The 20,696-nt window shown below is 57.6% G+C and overlaps 9 protein-coding genes across 9 annotated transcripts; 5 read left to right on the top strand and 4 right to left on the bottom strand.

Annotated features, from left to right (window-relative positions):
• Window positions 1–37: 37 nt before the first annotated feature.
• On the bottom strand, window positions 38–3,043 carry B0H18DRAFT_868423 (uncharacterized protein; the record flags this gene model as incomplete). The annotated part of the gene is made up of 13 exons (XM_048039940.1): window positions 38–508; window positions 564–769; window positions 825–1,046; window positions 1,106–1,211; window positions 1,317–1,405; window positions 1,525–1,555; window positions 1,608–1,679; window positions 1,733–1,979; window positions 2,035–2,246; window positions 2,302–2,584; window positions 2,637–2,728; window positions 2,776–2,779; window positions 2,853–3,043. 13 exons carry the CDS (start codon window positions 3,041–3,043, stop codon window positions 38–40), a joined length of 2,226 nt encoding a protein of 741 aa, XP_047899689.1.
• Window positions 3,044–3,226: 183 nt separating this feature from the next.
• On the top strand, window positions 3,227–4,297 carry B0H18DRAFT_973347 (uncharacterized protein). The gene is made up of 4 exons (XM_048043930.1): window positions 3,227–3,306; window positions 3,552–3,837; window positions 3,906–3,926; window positions 4,016–4,297. The coding sequence occupies exons 2-4, from the start codon at window positions 3,586–3,588 to the stop codon at window positions 4,124–4,126; spliced, it is 384 nt and encodes a 127-aa protein (XP_047899688.1). The 5' UTR covers window positions 3,227–3,306; window positions 3,552–3,585; the 3' UTR covers window positions 4,127–4,297.
• A 976-nt stretch (window positions 4,298–5,273) lies between these two features.
• On the top strand, window positions 5,274–6,902 carry B0H18DRAFT_1113731 (alternative oxidase-domain-containing protein; the record flags this gene model as incomplete). Its single annotated transcript, XM_048033001.1, has 11 exons — window positions 5,274–5,391; window positions 5,449–5,570; window positions 5,620–5,670; window positions 5,737–5,856; window positions 5,933–5,998; window positions 6,058–6,122; window positions 6,177–6,259; window positions 6,312–6,387; window positions 6,443–6,487; window positions 6,541–6,744; window positions 6,797–6,902. 11 exons carry the CDS (start codon window positions 5,274–5,276, stop codon window positions 6,900–6,902), a joined length of 1,056 nt encoding a protein of 351 aa, XP_047899687.1.
• Window positions 6,903–7,504: 602 nt separating this feature from the next.
• B0H18DRAFT_867947 (kinase-like domain-containing protein) lies at window positions 7,505–8,895 on the bottom strand (the record flags this gene model as incomplete). The annotated part of the gene is made up of 3 exons (XM_048039902.1): window positions 7,505–8,205; window positions 8,259–8,698; window positions 8,753–8,895. The coding sequence occupies 3 exons, from the start codon at window positions 8,893–8,895 to the stop codon at window positions 7,505–7,507; spliced, it is 1,284 nt and encodes a 427-aa protein (XP_047899686.1).
• Window positions 8,896–10,143: 1,248 nt separating this feature from the next.
• B0H18DRAFT_868314 (Pleckstrin homology domain-containing protein) lies at window positions 10,144–13,243 on the top strand (the record flags this gene model as incomplete). The annotated part of the gene is made up of 8 exons (XM_048039935.1): window positions 10,144–10,633; window positions 10,666–10,833; window positions 10,886–11,043; window positions 11,100–11,347; window positions 11,397–11,727; window positions 11,773–12,351; window positions 12,408–12,718; window positions 12,769–13,243. 8 exons carry the CDS (start codon window positions 10,144–10,146, stop codon window positions 13,241–13,243), a joined length of 2,760 nt encoding a protein of 919 aa, XP_047899685.1.
• B0H18DRAFT_973328 (uncharacterized protein) lies at window positions 12,968–14,102 on the bottom strand. Its single transcript, XM_048043929.1, has 3 exons — window positions 13,660–14,102; window positions 13,528–13,601; window positions 12,968–13,469 (listed from the first exon to the last, which is right to left on the bottom strand). The coding sequence occupies exons 1-3, from the start codon at window positions 14,010–14,012 to the stop codon at window positions 13,444–13,446; spliced, it is 453 nt and encodes a 150-aa protein (XP_047899684.1). The 5' UTR covers window positions 14,013–14,102; the 3' UTR covers window positions 12,968–13,443.
• A 99-nt stretch (window positions 14,103–14,201) lies between these two features.
• Window positions 14,202–15,917, top strand: B0H18DRAFT_973327 (uncharacterized protein). The gene is made up of 8 exons (XM_048043928.1): window positions 14,202–14,646; window positions 14,711–14,827; window positions 14,881–15,003; window positions 15,059–15,113; window positions 15,189–15,273; window positions 15,329–15,414; window positions 15,438–15,587; window positions 15,645–15,917. Exons 1-7 carry the CDS (start codon window positions 14,242–14,244, stop codon window positions 15,542–15,544), a joined length of 978 nt encoding a protein of 325 aa, XP_047899683.1. The 5' UTR covers window positions 14,202–14,241; the 3' UTR covers window positions 15,545–15,587; window positions 15,645–15,917.
• A 716-nt stretch (window positions 15,918–16,633) lies between these two features.
• On the top strand, window positions 16,634–18,446 carry B0H18DRAFT_1113726 (glycoside hydrolase; the record flags this gene model as incomplete). The annotated part of the gene is made up of 7 exons (XM_048033000.1): window positions 16,634–16,690; window positions 16,750–16,927; window positions 16,970–17,322; window positions 17,386–17,640; window positions 17,711–17,894; window positions 17,952–18,106; window positions 18,162–18,446. 7 exons carry the CDS (start codon window positions 16,634–16,636, stop codon window positions 18,444–18,446), a joined length of 1,467 nt encoding a protein of 488 aa, XP_047899682.1.
• Window positions 18,447–19,159: 713 nt separating this feature from the next.
• Window positions 19,160–20,586, bottom strand: B0H18DRAFT_1081958 (uncharacterized protein; the record flags this gene model as incomplete). Its single annotated transcript, XM_048031463.1, has 6 exons — window positions 19,160–19,381; window positions 19,433–19,621; window positions 19,666–20,008; window positions 20,221–20,398; window positions 20,456–20,499; window positions 20,540–20,586. The coding sequence occupies 6 exons, from the start codon at window positions 20,584–20,586 to the stop codon at window positions 19,160–19,162; spliced, it is 1,023 nt and encodes a 340-aa protein (XP_047899681.1).
• Between the last annotated feature and the right edge of the window lie 110 nt (window positions 20,587–20,696).

Raw genomic sequence — 20,696 nt, 5'->3', positions numbered from 1 at the left:
GTGCGTTCCGCCGACGTGTTGTATGTCTGCGTCATCCCTAGCCCAACGGGAGCCTCGAGCGGACCGGGGTACGGGTCAACGAAGTCGGGGGGCACCGCGGCGTGATACATGTCGTAGCAGCGTCTGAGTGAATGGTGCGCGTGTCAAATGGATCATCCTCTAGCGAAGGTACTGATGGCGAGGCGTGCGACGACATGACCCCGGAGCGGATGGCCATCGTGCTGACGGCATCCCCGTCGTGGTCAATCCATGAGTCCGTGTGGCTGCTGCGCCAGCTGCGGTATATTGTCCGCGAGCGATCGATGCATGCCTCGAGGGTATGCTGCAAAATCAATGTTAACGGCATGCACGCGAAAATCGCGGTCGACAAGCTCACAATTGACTTCGCGGCGGTCTCACACCGAGGAGCTACCTCGTGGAAGAGCCTCAACACATTATCCAGGACCGTAATCACTTGCGAGGACATGGGGCTTGTGGGTACACGGCCGAGCACCAAGCATAGTGCGAGCTAGACATCGACATCAGACTACATACTCACCACAGATGTCCGGAAATCTACTCACCGCGGATGACAGGCAATTCGACCACAGGATCGAAACCCGCACACACAGCTCCGGCTCCCATCGGTAGCACGTATTCAAGGACCAGATGACACTGAGCGCGCTGTGGAAGGTTGCCAAAACGGATGGGGCATATTTGTGCTTCATCGAATAGCCTTCCGTTACCTTCATAGCGGACGTAAAGTACGCCCTGTGCAGATTCAGCAGGGCTGGCGAAAACTGATCATCAGCATCGTTCTGTTGCGGAAGCGGGTAAACACTAACTCTGCTCGCGATTACACTGGGTCAATGCCTGCTGCATACCCACAGGGTGAGGTGGTGCGACCCCGTCATTGTCGACCATGCGTAGTAGTGGTGGGATTTCGAAGTCGCGAATCCTGGCATCGAGCTCGAGAACTTCCGTGTACCGCGGTGGCTGCGTCGCATTGATAAGTTCGGCCACGGGATACTGACATTGTGCGAGAAACTGATCCCTCCATTCGTGATCTGGATACGGAGGTGGGTTAGCGGGCTGCGGTCCGCTCGAAATAGTGTCCGAGACGTACAGGAAGAGATCACATTCGCGCACGGTGAGCCGAAGAAGTTGTATGCCGGCTGCTTCACGTCCACATGACGGAGGTGGATCGACGGCGGCCGCCTTAACATTAACGCCTAGATCGAACAAGATGTCAATGACCACTCAGCGTCCGGGGACAGGCCCATAAAGGACGCGAGCCGACCATGTCGGAGGCGGAGGACTGGCGGCCAGGAACTTACCAGGCGCACATCTATACTCATCATGTTCCAGAGTAATGCCTTCCGCTTATCCAGCTCTTCGGGAATCATCTTGCCCACGCCATCGCGGTCTGTCAGACAAAGTTCAGGTGTCCGCAAATTTCAACATGGTTCTTCAATACATACGGAGACCGAGCTGCAGAGAAAAGAAGCTGTGAGAAGGCACCTGACTCAGGGAGATGACGAGAACTTACAGTTTGCGCCAGTTTTGCCAGGAGACCCTACCGGAAAGTTACATTGTGGGAAAGCCTCGCGGCTGTAATGGGGACTCACCATCATGCCCCATGTATGTTCAGGGGCTCTCTTGAAGCTGGTAAACATGAGCATGTACCATAACATGAAAAACTGCGAGCCCGATGTTAGCGGATGACCCGTCAGGGTCGGTGCCTGAGACCTACCAATGCGTTGATGGTATCGATACTGGGATCGTCGAGCACACTAGTCTCGCAGAGTGCAGCCCTCGCTAATTGATGGTAGCGTTCGGCAACATAAGGTTCGTGTTGTTGCTCCAAGTCGACCGCAGTGCCCATTGCGATGATCATCAGGAATAGGCTGAGTCGGTGGGGAAGCAACTGCGCAGTCGGGGTGGTGTAGACGCTATGGACAAGGTTGGGAATGAAGCTTTCGCTTGTGTCCGGGCTGTAACTGTCATTGCATGTCAGCGAAGAGATGCATGCTGCGGTCAATGAGCCAGGCTCACTGCCAGAATGCGTTGCGCAGCGCTTGCTCAGAAATTCGCTGACCCTCTGCGCGGTCAGGGAGCATGTCCCGAATTCTTTGCCTGAGATTAGGGTTCAGCTCAGGGTGCATAGCCTCGGGGAAAGGGCAGGAGTGGCTAAGTCGTGCGATGTCATCGGGGATGCCGAGATAGGTCAGACTTGATATAGCCCCGTTTGATGAAGCTACGGCATACTTGCAGCCGAGGACAGTCAGCAACGTAGTGCGGGCGAGGGGTATGCAGCGTTACCTCGTCATGAATGACACCCGGGGAGGTCGATGAGCCTACGCTGGGGTGGTCTTCGTCGTCGCGCCGAGAGCGGTCATGATTGTTTGACTGCTGAGCGCCATTGCGCTCAACTCCGAACAATTCGGGTGACCTCTTGATCGCCAGGAGCTCTTGGCGTAAGAGAGGATGCGGCTCGGTCGAGTGTGATGATTGAAGCTGCCCAAGCGCATCCTCCAGCTGGTGGATGCGCTCCGCCATGGACTTGATCTTGTCGTGGAGCTGCTCCGTGTTGGCAAGAATAAACCTGACGGCGCGCCGATGATTTAGATGTCCCACGAAGTGACACCCATACATACCTGCTACCCTTGCCTCCAGTCAGAGCACCGTCCGGACATATTTCTGCACAGCCTCTTTTGCAGCACGATTGACATGGAAAGACACGGTCGCACTGGCAAATGTCAGGATGTTTGCGCCAAGAGGATGGGCCGCCGCGACCCACCTTTAACTTAAGCCTGGAGGGAGGAGCACGTTGAGCTCTGCGTCACCAGCATTGTGAGCTACAAGATGCGCACCTTCTACATTCTCCGCAGGATAATGGCCGTTTCCTGCTTCTCTTGGAGGATGCGTCCGCCGAAGCGTCAGCGTCAGGATGAACGGAGGGCCCAGCAAGGCTGTACGGTTGGCCGCTGTCGTCGAGTGGGTCGTCTTGACGGGGCCGTTTGGCTGGAGGCCCGCCGTCGCGATAGCCTGACGGCCCTGGCATGGGATGGGAGGAGGTGACAGACAGCATTCGGGATGCGAGAGGTCGGGCGACAAGAACGGACTGGATATGTTTCCGCTGCACGGTGAACCCCGACAGAAGCGCTCGATAATTCTCCCGCGCCGGCCAACCGGAGGGCGAGCGGTACGTAATTATAAATTAACCGGGTCCGACTTGGACGGAGTCCCGTCAGATCCTCGTCCCCGCCTCGACACCACCGTCCGACTGCGTGAACATCGCAAGGCACCCTCGAAATATAGCCTCTCGTGAGTGCGCACCTCTCCCGTTCATGTCCACCGCATATATTCTCTACTGTTTGCGGCGGCCGCTGCAACTCCGAGGCGAACGTCGGCGGCTGTCAGCCTCTGATGGCACATCCCGGCGACTGCACCTTGACAGTGGCAAAACCCGACGATCGGACTCGAAAACCTCGGAGTGATAACATTCTACACTTGCCAGATGCAGACTTGTCGGGAGTGATCGCTGAAATCTGGTATTTCTCGTTTGACAGCTCGGCGCCGCGGCGCCTGTATCCTGCCTGGCCCATGTCCTCCGCTCTCGGCCACCTCAGGTCTCAGAGGTCTCTGCTCCTTCGCGCTGCACCCCGCAGGCGATCACCACCTGCCAGAGGCACGCATAGCGATGCTTCAAACAAGATTAGGGAACCTCGCCCGTGGGCAGTTGAAAACGTTCCTCCAGTGGACCCCCGCCCCACCTGGGTTTTCCCGCTGAGTCGCATTGCGAACTACGTAGTGATACCAGGTATGCCTATCTCCGAATCGTTCCGGGCGCACTTGGTCGTTCATTTACCCGTTCCTTGTTCAGCAACATTGTTATACGCCGTGTTCTTCGCCGATTCGGTGAGCGAGAACACGTCTTCATGCCCGTATGTGCTTCTCCCGCGATGTTCAACGCTCGAGTGACATAATCCTGAGAGTTTGCGTTAATAACATAGGCTCGAAGGTGGCTGGACAGCAGAAGGCCGCTTTCTTCGACTTATCCGAAGCGGAGCGTGAGATCGCTGGGGTGACGAAAGATGTGAGCAACAGTTCCATGGAGGAAGCGGAGTCCCGGCGAGATCGGTAGACACGAATGTCGTACGGAGAAACCATTGGATGTGAGTCTTCTCATGCGTGTTGTGATATATGGCCAACCTGTCCAAGCTATGCAAAGACACTCGTCAGAGTTCCGAGTTCATCAACATCGCCTCCACTTGACAGCCGCGGATCCAATGCTTGAATGTCGCCAATGCAATGCCTTATTTATTGAGCTTGGTAGTCTTCAGTTACAGCACAAAGGTCAACGTCTTTGCAGATGCGACAGCGGACATCCGAGCCACGTCCCAGCCTGTGGATGCCTGGTCTTCAGGCAAGGGACATGATTGTATGGCATGAAACTCGAAGAGCTCTAGCGCACTAGAGGCGGTCGATCTAATGGCACAGACATGGGACTGACAGCTAATATCACAGTGGTAATGGAGCGAACTCATATGCGTGCAAGTCGTATCTACATAAGTGCGTCTCCATTGCGCTGTACAGACCCAGCGATGACCACATCGTGATCAGTGAGTTGTCCGGCCTCTGTATTCCATCATCTATACCGTTCAGAAAGCCGTGCCTTCATATCTCTCACCTTGACCATCTTTGACCGCCATATGTGCGCATCTCTCCCATTCAATGGCGGCCGGCGCGAAACACCTGGCCCAGCAGGACGTTCGTGTTCACTGGTGCGCTTCCCATCCCTACGCGCTCCCCGCCATTGGCCGATCAGCCAATAGGGTGTCACAAATCTGAGCAATCCCATTGGCTGATATCTCATCACGTGCATAGACGCTCGTTATCCGACTTCTTCGGGAAATCCAACTCAACGCCTTCCCCAGCCGCGGATCGTGATTGGCCTGGTGCACCTTCAGCAACAATGGCCCTCATCCTCCAGAACACTGAGCCCTGGGCAGCTCCAGGTAGTGCAGCAAGGTTCAGAATTGGAGTCATCAAGTATTGGCACCGCTGTCACGCTGGATCCCCACAGCCTGACACAGCGCGGTGCGCTTCGGGACCGTCCTCGGGACGAGACGGGTCCTCTACTTAGCGACATAGTATTTAAGAACCCCTATGGGGGACGGGACGCTGTGTAAATTGTCTATTCTCCGTGCAGTCTTTGACACACCGACGCGACCATGCTTAGGACTGCGACTATTCGCTGCCTCCCATGCTATGGTGAGGTCTGCACGCGCATGGCCCTCCCCTCTGTGGCTCGTCGTACTTTCGTCTCCAATATTCCGCGTCTCAATGTCCTGACGGGAAAGAAGGCCACAGAGCCGGCATCCGTGGGTGCCGAGGGACCCCATAGACGTACGTTGCCGTCGATTTTAACTTGTGTCTATGTTCAAGCATGATGACATCCCGCAGGTGACAAGGTCCCCTCGCCACCCAAAAGGGAAGAAGTTGCAACGGGTGTGCCGTCTACAATCAAAGGCGACTGGGTCTTGTTCCATCCTGTCTACACTTCCGAGGAGCTGCGGTCTGTTGACGTAAGCCAGGTGGTCTTCTGCCTCAAGGCGATTTTCACTATGTCCACAGATATTGCACCGAGAATCGAAAACATTTTCAGACCGGATTGCCTACAATTTTGTGAGGATATTGAGGTATGATACCCTCTATCTCGTGTTATGTTACTGATATTCATCGCGGCCGTAGGTGGGGGTTCGATGTGGCTTCTGGCTACAAGCACAAACCCTTCCACCCAATCATGAGAGCATGTCTCTTGAAGAGCTGAGGAAAGGTGGCTATATCATGGACGAACGCCAGTGGCTGAGGGTAGGCCTCCGCCTTCTCATGAACCCTGACCGGAACTTCACGTCGTTTGTTACATCCAGCGCTTTTGTTCTTGGAGAGTATTGCTGGTGTCCCAGGAATGGTGGCGGCTGCGTTACGCCACCTGAGAAGTCTGCGTCTACTGGTGAGTTCGCGTCTGCTGTCTGGGACATTCAATACCTTGTCTGACATTATGGCTCTCAGCGTCGTGACTCCGGATGGATCCATACGCTCTTGGAAGAGGCCGAGAATGAGCGAATGCACCTCATGTACGTCTGCCACGTCCAAACCTCGTTGGTTGGTGTTAATCACCGCTGTTCCAGGACCTTCCTCTCGCTGCGGAAACCTGGGCTCATCTTCCGTGCCATGCTCATCGGCGCCCAAGGCGTCTTCTACAATACATTCTGTGCGTGTCCGACTCGGCGTGTTTGAGGCCTTCCGTACTGACCGGAACTCAGTCCTCTGCTACATGCTTTCTCCGCGCACATGCCACCGCTTCGTCGGGCATCTGGAAGAGGAGGCCGTGATCACTTAGTGAGTGCTCTCCGTTCACCGCGCGACTTCAGCATGCTGACTTCGCTGCCCTCAGCACACGATGCATACAAGAAATTGAGGCGGGCCGCCTGCCGGAATGGTACGAGGGTCCTTCCCCCACGCACGTGGCCTATTCTGACACAGGTTTCATAGGGCGAATCATTCCGCGCCAGAGATCGCAAAAGACTACTGGCGCCTCGAGCCCTCCGCTAAGCTGCTCGATGTCATCTACGCGGTGCGGAGTGACGAGAGCACGCATCGGTTTGTCAACCACAGTCTGGCCAACCTGAAGCCTAATGACATCAACCCATTCGCGCTCCGTGAGCCCGACATGACTGTCAAGGGCAAGAAGATTGCGTATGTACACTGCATTTGCATAGGGGAATAATCCGCTGATGGTCCGCCGTAGTTTCGACCGCGACGAGGCCAAGCAATACGCAGAGAGTCGCATCGTATTCTTGACGAACGCGAGAATCCTTGAAGACCCTCTGGTTGCATCCATTCATAGCTCATGATTATTTATCTGCTGTTACATCCCCACTCACATCTAACCCCGCATAATCTGAACTCGTAACATAGCCCCTGTAACTGACTTTACACACGCATGACCTGATCGATACCGCGAAGCCTTGGCGAGGCTCGCAAAATTACATACCAAGTTCCTGCTGACAAAGCGTCTGGTGCAGTCCACATTGTAGTCAACGTTCTTCGTGATCAAGCAGCACACACTGAAGGTTGGGTTTGTACGTCTTTTTGTCATTTGTCATTTTTGTGACATCTATCCTACTATGCAGTGTGCTATCGGCATATAGTCCATGAATGTCCGATGGCATGACAATCTACTCTACAATTTCCGGTAACACAGCGTCCGTATACAGCCCAAGGCATGATGTCCATAATGTCCATTGGCATGCGGCGCGTTTTGGTTGACTCTATTTTGTACAGTAAGAGGCTTTTTGTTCGTCATACGTTTCTTCTCTGACGGTAATCATCGCCTGGCAACTCAACTCCCCCTCTCTTCCATCTCGTCTCGCTCTGGATTCTCCGAAAACCAGCGGAGAACGAAGCAAACGGACAATGCACCCGTTTCATGAGGCATGGCCGAAGGCATGACCTTTTACTCGAGAACGAGCATCTCGAGGCGCTCGAGCACGTTGAGCGCGGGCGAGGCGTGGTCAGCGGATGGCTTCCTCGCCTTCGCCACAAGGGGCCGTAGCGCCTCTCCCAGGTCCTCCGCGAATCCGGAGACGTCAATGTCGACGCGGAGCTGCGGGTCTTCGTCGGGCGTAACAGGACCCCGGCTCTCGCTGCCCGAGGAGGAGGTGGACGCGGAGTCGGTGAGACTGCGGGGATAGCCTTCGTCTAGACCATACGAGAAGAGGTCCACGGTGCCGATGTCCACCTCCACTTCGACGATCTCCTCCTGTACATCTCCGTCGATCGCCTCGACCTTGGGCGTAGCGTGACTCGACCCGACGGGTGCATGCATGTCCTTCTTTGCGCTGGCATCCTCCTTCTTTGGCGGGAAGAAGGTGGGAAGCTCGAGGATGCGCTCGCGCAACTCCGGGATGGTAGGTCGTGCAAGCGGATTGATGGCGAAGATCTGCTTCAGGATGCGGATGACCCCTTTCGAGATGGGGAGCACGCGCTCGAAGTGATCTTCGTCGACGATGAACTCGCTGAAGGCTTCGTCTGCCGTCACGGCCAATTCCCAGGGATTGAGCCCGGTGATGATGTTGATGAGGAGGATGCCTAGGGCCCAAATGTCTCCATGGCGGGTGGAGTAGGCGTTACGCTCGCACTCCTCTCCGATGCACTCTGTGAAACCGAAGTGAGTATGTTTCGCCTCGTTCTAAACAAAATGAGCTTACCGGGACTCATGTAGGCTGATGTGCCACACCCGAAGGTATAGCTGAGCGCCTGTCGGGTCGCCAGCCCGAAGTCAGCGATGTACACCTCGCTTCCGTCGGCGTTGCAGAGGATGTTCTCCGGCTTGAGATCACGGTGGAACACCTTGCGCTCGTGGCACGCGTGTATCGCATCCAGGATTTGTACGAACACCGAACGGACCAGCTCGTCGTTGCCCGCGTACAGCAGCTCGTCACGGTAGAGTATTTGGAACATATCGCCCGCGAGATGTTCCATGACGAGGTAGAAGAACTGAGCGTCTTCGAAAGTGGCGTGCAACGTGAGGACATGAGGAACGTCCGACACGAGTTGGTGAATGTTGATTTCCTCTCGCTGCTGCCATGTCTGCGAATCCAGAGGACCAGCCTTCTGAACAATCTTCACAGCGCATTCGAGAGGTGCCCTATATAGAAAGTCTGTCAGTCACGCGTAGACGGCTATGAGGGGATGTACGAACCCGCTCGATGAGGTCGGGGCGTGGTGGTCGAGAGCAGTATAGACAACTCCAGCGGCGCCAGCGCCCAGGAGCTTCGTCAGCTCATAACGACCATCTCCGAGGAGTTTGCCAGTGAAGTCAGGCAAGTAGTCTGCAACACACATTGACTGCATCGTAAATAAGACGCGGATGGAGAGTAGTGATGAAGTTGATGTCTTTGCCTGGAACTCGGTCGCCCTTTTATACATTCGCAAGACCTGCGCGGGATGCAACCCGTAGCTTCCGACATGGATACGGAGGTAGGACATCCGTATCCGCTACTGCCTGTCCGTTCATCCTGCTTGGACAAGAGTACGCTCTGTTGGGAGCACGCGGTCAGGTCTGACATGGATGTCGGATGATAGCGGGCAGAATCGTGACGGAAGTGCAATGGTCACCTCCCGTCGCATTTCTGCCTGCTATCATCCGACATCCATTGCGCGGAAGGCAGAGTCCCGACAACACTCATCCGAACCAACGAATGAAGATGAAAATCCGTACTAACCGGAGCTACGGTACCTATCCGTGAGACCCAGACCCTACCACCTAAGAACGTGTGGAAGGGCCCGCTGGGCATCCCGTTAGTTCTATGACTGTTATTAGAACCTCACCCGGCCGGTCCGCCCGACGACTTAGGCACCTTCGCCAATATGATGGCCATGACCAAAAGTTAGGGAGGCTAGCGCCTTCCTGGCTGATTGCAGCGTGGATATAACAGGGAATGCGCTCATCGCATGGCATCATACTTGAAAGCCTGTAGGGCGTCGTTGTAGAGGGCCCAGACAGGTACTAGGTAGTACTTACTATAGTAGAAGTAACTTATGTACTAGTAGAAGTAAGTAGTAGAAGGTCTGAGCGCTAAGTTAAAGCAGCCTACGCGGTGGCGTGACATTAGTGTGACCTGTTATGACGTCTTGTGGATGTCCTATAGCTCTTCATTGGGACGCAGTAGTGTCTCTGTACCTACGGTCATTCATCCCAAACCACACGTCTGTGGACACTGTACCACATTGACCTTGTCCTCTTCGCGTCTCCTTTCTACTTCAATCTAGTCAATGCGGCCCCGGTAATCTGCGGACATGGTCCACTCACATTTCATGCCTCCAACTACTAGCACTGAGGGCGAGTTTCCAATCGCGCACAGTAGTCAACACCGTCTTCGCAGGAGGTTCATAGGTCCCCTCCCAAAGCATACAATCCTGAACTCCTCAGGAAAGAAGAAGAGGAAGCGCGAAGATACTAGCTCCGCAGACCTTGAGGATGGCGACGGTTTGAGGGACGCCATCCACACCCTCGCGCTCGACTTCTTCCTCAGACATGGTGGTTCACCGGAGCACTGGGGAGAGGACCAAGCACAGTCTGTTCGAGAAGAGATGTATCGCCGCTGGCGCCAAAGCGAGTGGGGGCGCGCTCTTCGGCAGCGCAAGGATGCCAGTGCGGACAGACACTGGGTCGGTACGTCCTTTGATGTGGGCGTGTTTCTCGGAGTCGATACACTGGACAAGACCTCTCGGGTTGGCGCTGAAAGTAGCACCTCAATAGTGGCGGCGACCTCCAAGCATGCCAGTGCCCCTGCTTCAACAGGCACGGAGACATTCGTCACTGCCCCTCAGTCCAATACGGCAGGGAATGGACAAGCCTTGGATTCCGTTTCTACTCCGGCTCAGCGATCCAAACTTGAACAAGCGAGCCATCGACCAGCCGTCCCATCTGAGGACGACAGACAGAGCGCAGCGGACTCGTCCACGGCCCTACTCAGTTCGACTTCTCCAGGACCAAGCAGGTCTACCAACGCGCATACAGAACACCCAACCAGCCCGAATGTGCCTGGTGATATCCAGCAACTCCCCTCAATGACGGACAGTTACGGGATGCCGTGGTTGGAAACGGCGCAGCCCACAAGGGCAAGGGCAAGATGCACGTCCATTACTCGGATCCTGAGCCTGCCCCACCGTCGGAGGTCCTCACTCGGACTGGAGAGGCTGTGGAAAATACGAGCGCAGGCGCGGCACAGCAGGCCGATCCTACGACGCATGTTGCTTGGGGAGACGTTATCCTGCGAGGTATCTCTCTAGCCTTTGAACTGTTAACATCGTATTTGAGCCTAAAAGCCAGACAGGATGCTCATCAAATTCTCTCACATCGAGGCAGAGGCACTCCCGTCGAACTTCGACGAATGGCACAACCGCACCACCGGTCACCTTTACAATGAGGATTGGAAGGACTACATTGTCGTATGGCGGAAGGATAGGCTGGAGTTGTACAAGAGCCATGTGCGTCTATTGTCGATATGCTACGATTCAGTGCTCAGTATGCCAATGGATTGTAGAACATGCCAGGTAAAGACTGGATGCTGGGGCATCCCAAGCTTGTCTTCATCGTTCCGCTTGACGCATCAACTACGCGGCTATCCCTGTACTCATTCGTCGACCTGACCTTCTGTATTGTATGTGCGCCTGCGCCCCTGAAGCACCGCTCGAAGAGGCGATGGTTGTACGGATCCAGGAAAGGGCTCAACATCTTCATCTTCAAGCTCAGGAGCCGCAGCCGGGCGACCGACTGGTTATGGTATCTCTGGTAAGAACCCCCCCTCTGTACGTCTCCACCCTCCTCACTGGTCATCCAGGCGCCATATGGGCAACGCGCTCCCCGACTTCCTAGAGGTGCTCTCACCCACACTTGAGACGCGCATCAAGATCGACATGCCCGGATCAGAAGGCAAGGACGTCGCCGGCGTATACGCCGTCTTCAGCCCGAATAACGTCCTGCAGCTCTGCCAGGAGCACCTGATGAAGATGCCAGAGTACCAAGGCCTGCTGGGTGCTCGTCTCGCGGCGGGGGAGGAGCTGGCGCTGGCGTGGCGGTCGGGGATGAACCTCGACTGGGTATGGCAGCTTGAGGACGTTCGGGGGCATCCACGCAAGTGGGCTGTGCTCGCCGGCCTCGCACTCAATCAGGTCAGTACTCCGCCAAAATGTGAGGAACGCATCTAACGACGGCAGCAGGGAGGCAAGCCAGCGCACCTGGAAGTCCGTCTGAAGGACCACCTGCCCACTCGGCTGCACCTGGGGGACGGCACACGCCTGGACGAGCCACCCGCTGTGGAGGGCTACGTCGAGCGTATTCGGCCGAACTCGCAGCTACGCCAGCCGCTCTACCTCACAACACACGATGGGTACCTGTTCACGCTCCTCCCCGCGCACGCGCATCATCCGCCTCCGCCGGGGTTCGTCCCGCCGGAGACGGAGCCGGACGCGCTGTGGAGGGACGAGGTGCGTCGGGGCGCGGAGCAGGTGTTGAGGGCGACGGGGATGATGGACCTGAGGAGCATCGTGGCGGTGAGGAGGGCGTTTCAGCTCTTGCCGAGTCGGGCAGACGAGCTGCCGGAGAGGGGCGAGGGTGCGCAGGAGTGGGATGAGACTGAGGAGTTTTGGCGGGCTGTGGAGAGGATGGAGGGCGACGATGAGGATGTGGGTGGGGAGGCGGGGTTGGCGAGATGCTCCGTGCAGGAGAGGCCGCGGCTGAGGATGCGTCGATCATTCGAGCTGTTGTTGACCACGGGCAACGTGGTGCGCTTCGAGGTGAGTATCGAGCTGTCGCAGGGCTATCCAAGCAACTGACGAGCATCCTCTCCAAGGCGTACTCATGTCAGACAACGCTGGAGTGGATCGTCCGCCTCAGGCCTCTCATATCCTACTGGCGAAGATGGCATCACGCAAGTGCTCATCAGGAGATGGAGCTCGTGCACCAGAGTACTGGGCGCGCACGGATTACTCCTCTCACGCACGTTTTCGAGGATTTGGACAGGGGTCCTGAACCAATTCCTGACCCGGACGCACCCATTCCAGAACTGAGCACCGTTTTCAACTGGTGTGTGCTGGAAGGCTGCCGGCCGATCGTCAAGTGCGGCAAGCTATTTGCTAGGAAGGGGCTGAAGGGCCAGTACAAGTGAGCGTCTTTCTTCGCCCAGTCTGCTCTGCTATTGACACCTTGAGCAGGCACGTCCAGCTCACGCTGGTGCAGGGCAACCTCATCCAGTTCCGAAAGACTGGACGCAATTCGCTCCATCATCGGCCAGACAGGCTGATCAACTTACTCGACGCCTCCGTCATCTCCGGCTACCTCGCTGCCCAGTACCTCCCCGAGGGCGAGTACGACCCGGACGCCCCGCGCGTGGCTCGGCGGTACCAGGACGGCCTCGAGACGGACGACGGCGACGAGGACACCCTTTTCATGCTGTGGCATCGGACCATAAAGGCAGGGGGCGACGAGATCGAGCGGATACACCAGGCCGCGGGAGAGGGGGCGCCGCCGCTGAAGATGAAGCGGAAGCTGGCAGTGTTCCGGACGAGGAGCAAGGTCGAGCGGGATGCGTGGGTGTGGGCAATCAATGCGGAGATTGAGAAGGTTGTGCGGGCGACATTGGGTAGGGAAGAGAGGATTAGAGAGGCGGGGAACGTACCAGGGACATAACGGTATGATATACGGACGATATTGTGGGAGTACTATACTTCATACTGGAACGGAGCGATACTTGCTGTACGACGCTGAACAATGATACCCGTGTTGCGAGCTCATGGATGTAATCGGGCGTATGATAGGAATGCTGAAGCAAAGCTGGGTACGGTACATGCGATGCAGCCAAGCCGCGGGTGACACGAAGAAATATATCTCTATGTCGATTTCTTCGGCTTCTTGACTGAGAGAGGCGACAAAGCATGAGGGCTTTGAGGAAACATATAACAGGAAGAACTGACCTCCATATTTACTCCTCGCATTGACCCTGTTGACCACCGGCCCAAAGTCCAGCGCTCCTCGGACGACCTTATACCTAAACCGCGCCCACCCGCATCAGCACCCACCTGCACACCAAGCACACCGTTACTCACCGCACACCGGGCAGATCCTGCGTACGCCCGCCCCTCACGAGCACGACGGAGTGGTCCTGGAGCCAGGAGCCCTCGCCCATGAGGTACGCGTGGACGGTGTTGCCGTTCGTGAGCTTCACGCGCGCGACCTTGCGCTTCGCGGAGTTGGGCTTCTTCGGCTTCATGATGAACGTCTGGCTGACGACGCCCTTGCGCTGCGGGTTGCTCTCCAGGAGCGGCGCGGTCGGCCGCGGCTTGCGCTGCGGCGCCTTCGAGCGCATCGACTGGTTGAGCGTCATCAGCGAGGGCGGGGAGGCGTGGAACCCGCGGACGCAGGCGGGGTTGGTGAGGAGGGTGGGTGAGGGCGAGACCATTGTGGCCGGGCGAGGGAGGCGGCGGTGCGCAGGAGGGAGAGCATCCTCGGTGTTGTTGCTGCTCCTCCGCGCTGTGAGTGAAGATCGAAGTGCGCGGTTGCCGTTTTGGGAGCGCCGCCGCGACTCGCCCGGCCCTGAACGAAGTCACTCGCGCGTAACCCAGACGCGTCGTCGCGTCTTGCACCCGTCCTTTGTTTGTGCCTTTCACTTTCTTCAACAGCGAACTGCTATGCCTGTCGCGGGCCCTTCCAGACGTCGCAGACGTGACCCATCCTCGGACGGCATCGAGGAGGCCGCCCCTACCCAGCGCACGGACGACGTCGTGAACGACGATGAAGAGGCGCCACCGCGGCGCGGCATGAAAGCCGTCAAGGCTGAGAAGCAGAAGGCGAAGGAAAAGCAGAAGGCGGCGCAGCAGGAGGCTGCAGGCGACGGCGACGAGGACGACGCGGACGTCGACCCGCTCGCGAACTTTGGCGACCAGCCACTCGACAAGGCGCAGGCGCAGAAGATCCACGGGTACTCCCAAGACTGGGACATGATACGCAAAACTCGGCACGTCCAGTTCTATGGGCTGGTGAAGGACGTCGCGACCACCTTTGCTGAGTTCGCGGAGGGAGACAAGGGAGAGAAGGTGAGCGCGGCTTAGACTGGCCCGGGTGCTGTGTCCCGTGTGGCGAGATGTTGACATTGTGTAGATGATGACACAGATGGATAAACTCATGCGCGAGCTCATGGATACGGATGCGGAGCTGGTGTATCACAACAAAGTGCTGCACGACCTGCACCAGCAAGTCGTGCGAGGTGAAGAAATTGTAGCTACAGTTCCCTCGGTGACATCCTGTGACATGGCAACTGATCTGCGTAGACCAACGTCGTAGATAGATACCAGGAGGGGGTCCAGACCAAGCTCAATGAGTATCAGAAGAAGACAAGTCGCCAGAAGTACGCAAGGACAGACGAATATGCGTCTTACAAGCAAGCGATCTTTGTGAGTTGACAGCCCATGTCCGATTACCATCTTGTATGCTGACAGATAACCGCAGGAAGTGCAGAATCCTGGAACTGCGATGCCGCCTATGACAGATCTGATACCTCGAGGTAACTACATCTCATGCTCAAACGATTGGTAACCCCCTCATGTTGTTTACAGAGGACGGAGACGAGAGCGATGAGATGAGGATGACGTCCAAGTCGGAGGTGTCACGCAGGATTACAAGTGTCCGCTGACGCTGACTATCCTAGTCGACCCGCTAACCTCGTACGTCGGACTATATGCGCCGTTCCGGTCGCTACTGACCCGCAGTAACATACAGGCGAGTCTGCAGCCACTCATACTCCGCGACCTCCATCCGAGAGTACCTAGGCGTGCGGGGCGGCCGCAAGAAATGCCCTGCGCTGGGTGCCACAAGGAGATCTCGCTAGGCGACCTGTCGCCGAACAAAGAGCTCGCGAAGAAGGCGAAGGATGCGGCGCGGCGCGAGCGCATGCGAGAAGAAGACAGCGATGATGAGGGCGAGGTCATCGAGTGAGGTGACCAGGGGCCCATCCGGCTTCTTGACGAGGTGTTTTGCAGTGAGTGGAGCCATCGTTTCCGAGTCGTGCTCCGGGCGGTGCTCACATCGCTGTCAGTGTAATCTATGTCTGATAATGTACCTTAGCTGCTGCTTGGTGTAATGGGTACGCTCCCAGCGTACTAAGTACGCCGACGCTTGGTATCCGGTCGGGCTCGTGCTGCGCCCGAGACTTGCCAGATAGTAAACCCCTTCAGCTTCAGGTCTTTGAAGTGGGCGTGCCTTGACCGTATCAGAGACGAGTTTGTGACAAGTCCTGACGAATATATCTTTGCTGCGAACTGACCGGTCGGCGACGTTGCTGTTGTCCGGAACCGAGGAGAAGACATTTGTTGAGGTGCGTTGGCCCTTCGTTTCCATTCGCGAGGATATCGCTTGGATCCGGTTGCGAGGCAACGGCCGTCTCGAGGCCGGTCTGAAGCCGATCGTCTGAACAGGCTTTTGTGCGTGGGAACTCTGGCCGAGGTGTCCACAAGCGCCCATTGCAGACGCAGGATGGCGCGCCACTGCACCGGCTGGCTGCTGCTCACATTGTCCGTATCCAGCACTTGCTTCTACATGTCAAGGTCGCAGCACGACGACATGCGGCGACTGCATGGCATCTTCCTCGCTTGTTGCTCGAAGGAAGTCGCACCAAGATGCCGTTGACAGTTCGCAGACAATGAACATCTGGACGCGGGCGCTTGGGGGCAATGGCCCATGCGGCTTTTGTCCTCGTCGGGGAAGGACTGCCGCCATCCCTGGAGTGGGCCCGAGCTGTGCGTGTTGTGTTGTTTGGACACCTGTGCAGGGCACTTTCTTATCCGAATCTGCACAATCAGGCCAACTGTCAGTATGCCGCCCAGCCGGGGCGCGCCATTCCCCTAACAGGTGCGTAATGTATAAAACCCGGGCCACTGTCCGCTCCATGTTCAACTTGTGAAGTCGCCCTCTGCCTGCATCTGCTCTCGCGTCCCTCGCGCCCAGCGCATCCCCTCTCTTTCCCGCCCTTCGTTTCCTCGCTCTTTGCAATACTGACGCTCTCTTGCTACGGTCTCCTCACGCATCATGCACGCACTCGCACTCATTCACTTCCTTGTCACTGTCGCCGCTCTGTTCGGCGCCGTCAGTGCTGCCCCCATCGCCTCGCCTTCCGCCACGCGTCGAAAGCTTCCGCCTTGAAGGCTGCCAAGCGCGACGACTCTGGCAAGCTCGTCGTCGCCCATGTTATCGTCGGCAACACGTACCCGTACACCATTGACAACTGGACGTCTGACATCCAGCTCGCCTCCGACAATGGTATTGATGGCTTCGCCCTGAATGTCGGTCCGACTCCTGGCAGCCGGATCGCGTTGCTGACGCGTAAGTCTTCATACGCGACCTGTTCACGCGTCATTGCTCCAGTCTCGGGTTTCGATCTAGGTACCAGGCCGCGTCCAACCTCGGGCTCACTTCAAGCTCTTCATGTCGTTCGACATGACGGCCCTGTCCTGTACGCAAGCTCCGATGCCGCCACGCTCAGGAACTACATCACCTCGTACGCGACCCACCCGAACCAGCTCCTCGTCAACGGCCAGGTCTTCGCTTCCACCTTCTCCGGCTCGGACTGCACTTCGGCCAGGGTCTTCTGCCAGGGCTGGAACAGCCAGTTCATCAGCCAGCTCACCGGCCAGAACGCGGTGCACTTCGTCCCGTCGTTCTTCTCCGATACGAGCGCCTACAGTGAGTTTGACGGCGTCATGGACGGCACGTTCAACGTGAGTTTCAGCTGAATGTCATCTCTCGAGCGTGATGACTCATCCGATGACCTGACCACTCAGTGGAACGGCGGCTGGCCTGTCTCGCTCACCGTCCAGAGCGCACAGAGCGCCATTCAGGGCCTGGGGTCCGCCCTGGGCGATGCAACCTTCACCGCCCAGCTGGAATCCGTGCTCAACTCGTCCATCGGCACGTTCTCCACCGACCAGACGTACATCAGCGCGCTCAACGCCGTCTCTGGCGACAGCAAGACGTACATGGCCTCAGTCAGCCCGTGGTTCTTCACCCACTACCCGCAGAGCTCCTACAACAAGAACGTAAGCGCTCACGAACCGATCCCTCGATCATCTCGCGATTGAACCGAATCTGACTTCTGGGACCGTGCAGTGGCTCTACCTGATGGACAACCAGGGGTACAACACCCGCTGGGAGACGCTCATCTCCAACCGCGACAGCGTCGACATCGTTGAGATCGTCACCTGGAACGACTACGGCGAGTCGTCCTACATCGGGCCCGTCGAGGGCGCGCAGCCCCAGGGCACGACATGGGCCACAGGCTTCGACCACACCGGTAAGCCCGTCGTCGAGCTCGCGCGCACAGCGGTACTGACGGTCCCCGGACGCACAGGCTGGCTCGCGATGACGAAGTACTACGCGACCGCCTTCAAGACGGGGGCCTACCCCGCGATCACGCAGGACCAGCTCTTCATGTGGGCGCGCCCGCACCCCAAGGACGCGCAGGCGTCCAACGACGGCACCGGCCCGCCGACGAGCTACCAACTCGTACGTCTCCCCGCGCACACGTCGCACCGTGACACCCGCTGACTGCCCGCGACAGACGGAGGACGCGCTCTGGGCGGTCGCCTTCACGACGCAGCCCGCGACGGTCGCGCTCACCACGGGCTCGGGCACGACGCAGACGGTGGATGTGCCCGCGGGCGTGACGCGCCTGTCGATGCCCCTCACGGCGGGCGCGGGCATGGCCGCGACGATGACGCGCGGCGGCGCGGCGGTGCTCAGCGTGAGCCCCGGCGCGGACGCGTTCACGTTCAACCCGAACCCGCAGACGTACAACTTCAACGCGTTCGTCGCGTATGCGACCGCGAACGGCACGACCTCGTGATGACCCCCTCCCTTACCCTGTCCCCCGTCCCTGTCGCGTCGCCCCCTCGAAAGCGTGACTGATATCTGCGATACCTGTCTTAACGCTCTGGACTTCCTTCAACCCTCTCAACGCGACACCCTGCAACGTCCAACTGCTTGTTGCACCCCCACTTACGCGCGCTCAGCCTGCGCCCCTCTTGATCGCCCGACATACCCGGTGCTGCCCGTCGCGCATGCTTGCCGGGCGGCCTGCCTCCATCCTCCGTTACTGCTCCGCACGCCACGCGTGCGGCCGCCCTGTCACGACTCTGCGACGTCGTCTGATGCGCTCGAAGTGCTCTCGATGAGTCCTGCGCGGTTCATTATGTATATCTGAGATTCGACCGGTGCTTTGTGTGATTCTTGCTAGATCTGCTGTCGGCGCATGCGTCCGGTCCCTGTATCCGTGTCATGCTTGCATGTCTCGGCCTTGTCTGTATTCGTGGTTGTCTGGTGCAACGAAGTGTAATACATATCAGTGTCACGTCTTTGGGTGTCTCTCGGCCTTGCGGCGGGTGGGTTGTTTGTTTGTTACGATGGGTGTCTCACATCTATGAGTGCGCGGTGATAACTTGCGGTGATAACCAGCAACCAACATGAACCTCAATCAACTCTGTACAGCCTATCAGTGCAGGCACTCGGAGCCACCGAAGATTGACGTTCCACATCTATAATAGACAAGGCCAGACATCGTCACTGTTGCGCGACGAGCCGGATCCACTTGTCTGCGCGTCTCGTCGCCACGATCTCCCCGTCCTTGATGACCGTGCGCGTGTAGGACGGGTTGAGAGCGGCGGAGTAGAGCGAGTCGTTCTCGTGGAGTAGGACAAAGTCAGCCGCGTCGCCCTTGGCGGGGAACAGGCTGGCGGGGCCTCGCGCCGCGATGGCCTTGCGAGCAGTGATCGTCACGGCCTCCTGAAATAATTCAGCATGCGACAGGTTTCACTAATAATAGCAAATACGCACAACCAGTGTCTGACATCCCCTCTTAGTCCCATCCTGGAACACCGCCACACCCATCGGGCAGAGCGCGAGCGGGTCGATCGTCCCCTGGGGCGTGAACGCGTTCTCGACGTTATTTACCGCCATCCCGACCTTCACGCGGTGCTCCCGCGCGAGCCCCGGCACGTCGAGCGTCGCGCGCGGTGGCCCCGGCTGCCCCCGGCCCATCATGTACATGTCGCTCGGGGGAGGCCGACCAGGGTGATCGGCAGACTGTTCTGATTCTCCGCGTCCTCGACGGCCATGCGGAAGCGCGTCCACTCCTCTGCGGAGAAGAGAGAGAGGCGCGTTGCGTGCCCGACGCATACGTGCGCTCCGTCGGCCCAGCGGCCTGAGTTGATACGGCTGCGGAGCTGCGCGAGGAGGTACCATATGAGGGGCTCGGCGGTCGGGTCCAGGTTGTAGTCGAGGTGGAAGTCGGCATGCAGCTTGTTCTCGTGGGCGGTGTCAAGGATAAGGTCGATATTGCGCTTCGCCTGCGCGATGCTGGGCTCGACATAGGGTGCAGACCCGACGGCTTGCACACCCTCGGTGCAGCGCCTTCGCGCAGGAGGGTAAAATTCTCCCCCGGATGCTCGTCGCTATCGGAGGCAAACAGAGGGTCCTGCGCAAAAGCTTTGCGTATGTTCGTCAGATGCTGAGCTAATATGAAGAAACCTCATGCTGAGCCTACACACCGCAAATCTGTATATCGCAGGCAGATCGAAATTCGTCCTTGAGCTTCACACCGGTGTCAGGCAATTCATGCGGACCGTCTGGTCCACTCGACGTGTGCGCGCATTGCGGTGACTCCGCATTGTATGCTCTCTATGACGAGCCGCTTGCCTCGGTTGTAAAGATCCGTCAGGTCCGACGGAAAGGGCTTTGGCCTTTGCAGTGACTTGAGAGCTTCTGCAAAATCCCTGCAACAGTTATGTGAGCCGTCATTATCTTGTTCCAGCACGAATGCACATAGGACGCACCCAGTGTGCAGTTCGTCGCATCGACTCAGGAGGAAGCATTTGTCTAGATGAATGTGTGCATGGCACAATCTGTGCAAAGAATGTCGCTCAGACTCTGCAAGCGGGGCACCGGCGAGAATATGAACCCTGGTAGGAGTGTCCCCAACCCTTTTGCATCCAAAATCACGTCGAATTGTTCGCTGAGTTCCTCGTCGCCTCCGCCGGCGGCTTTACTATCGGCGGGTTCGACGCGGTCGACTTTTCCATCTACGCAGGTCACTTGCACA

This window comes from Fomitopsis serialis (assembly GCF_022376445.1).
Source record: "Fomitopsis serialis strain Sig1Antser10 chromosome Unknown B0H18scaffold_3, whole genome shotgun sequence".
NCBI lineage: Eukaryota > Fungi > Basidiomycota > Agaricomycetes > Polyporales > Fomitopsidaceae > Fomitopsis > Fomitopsis serialis.
The sequence above is the reverse complement of the archived record's forward strand: the minus strand, read 5'-3'. Positions and strand labels throughout refer to the sequence as shown.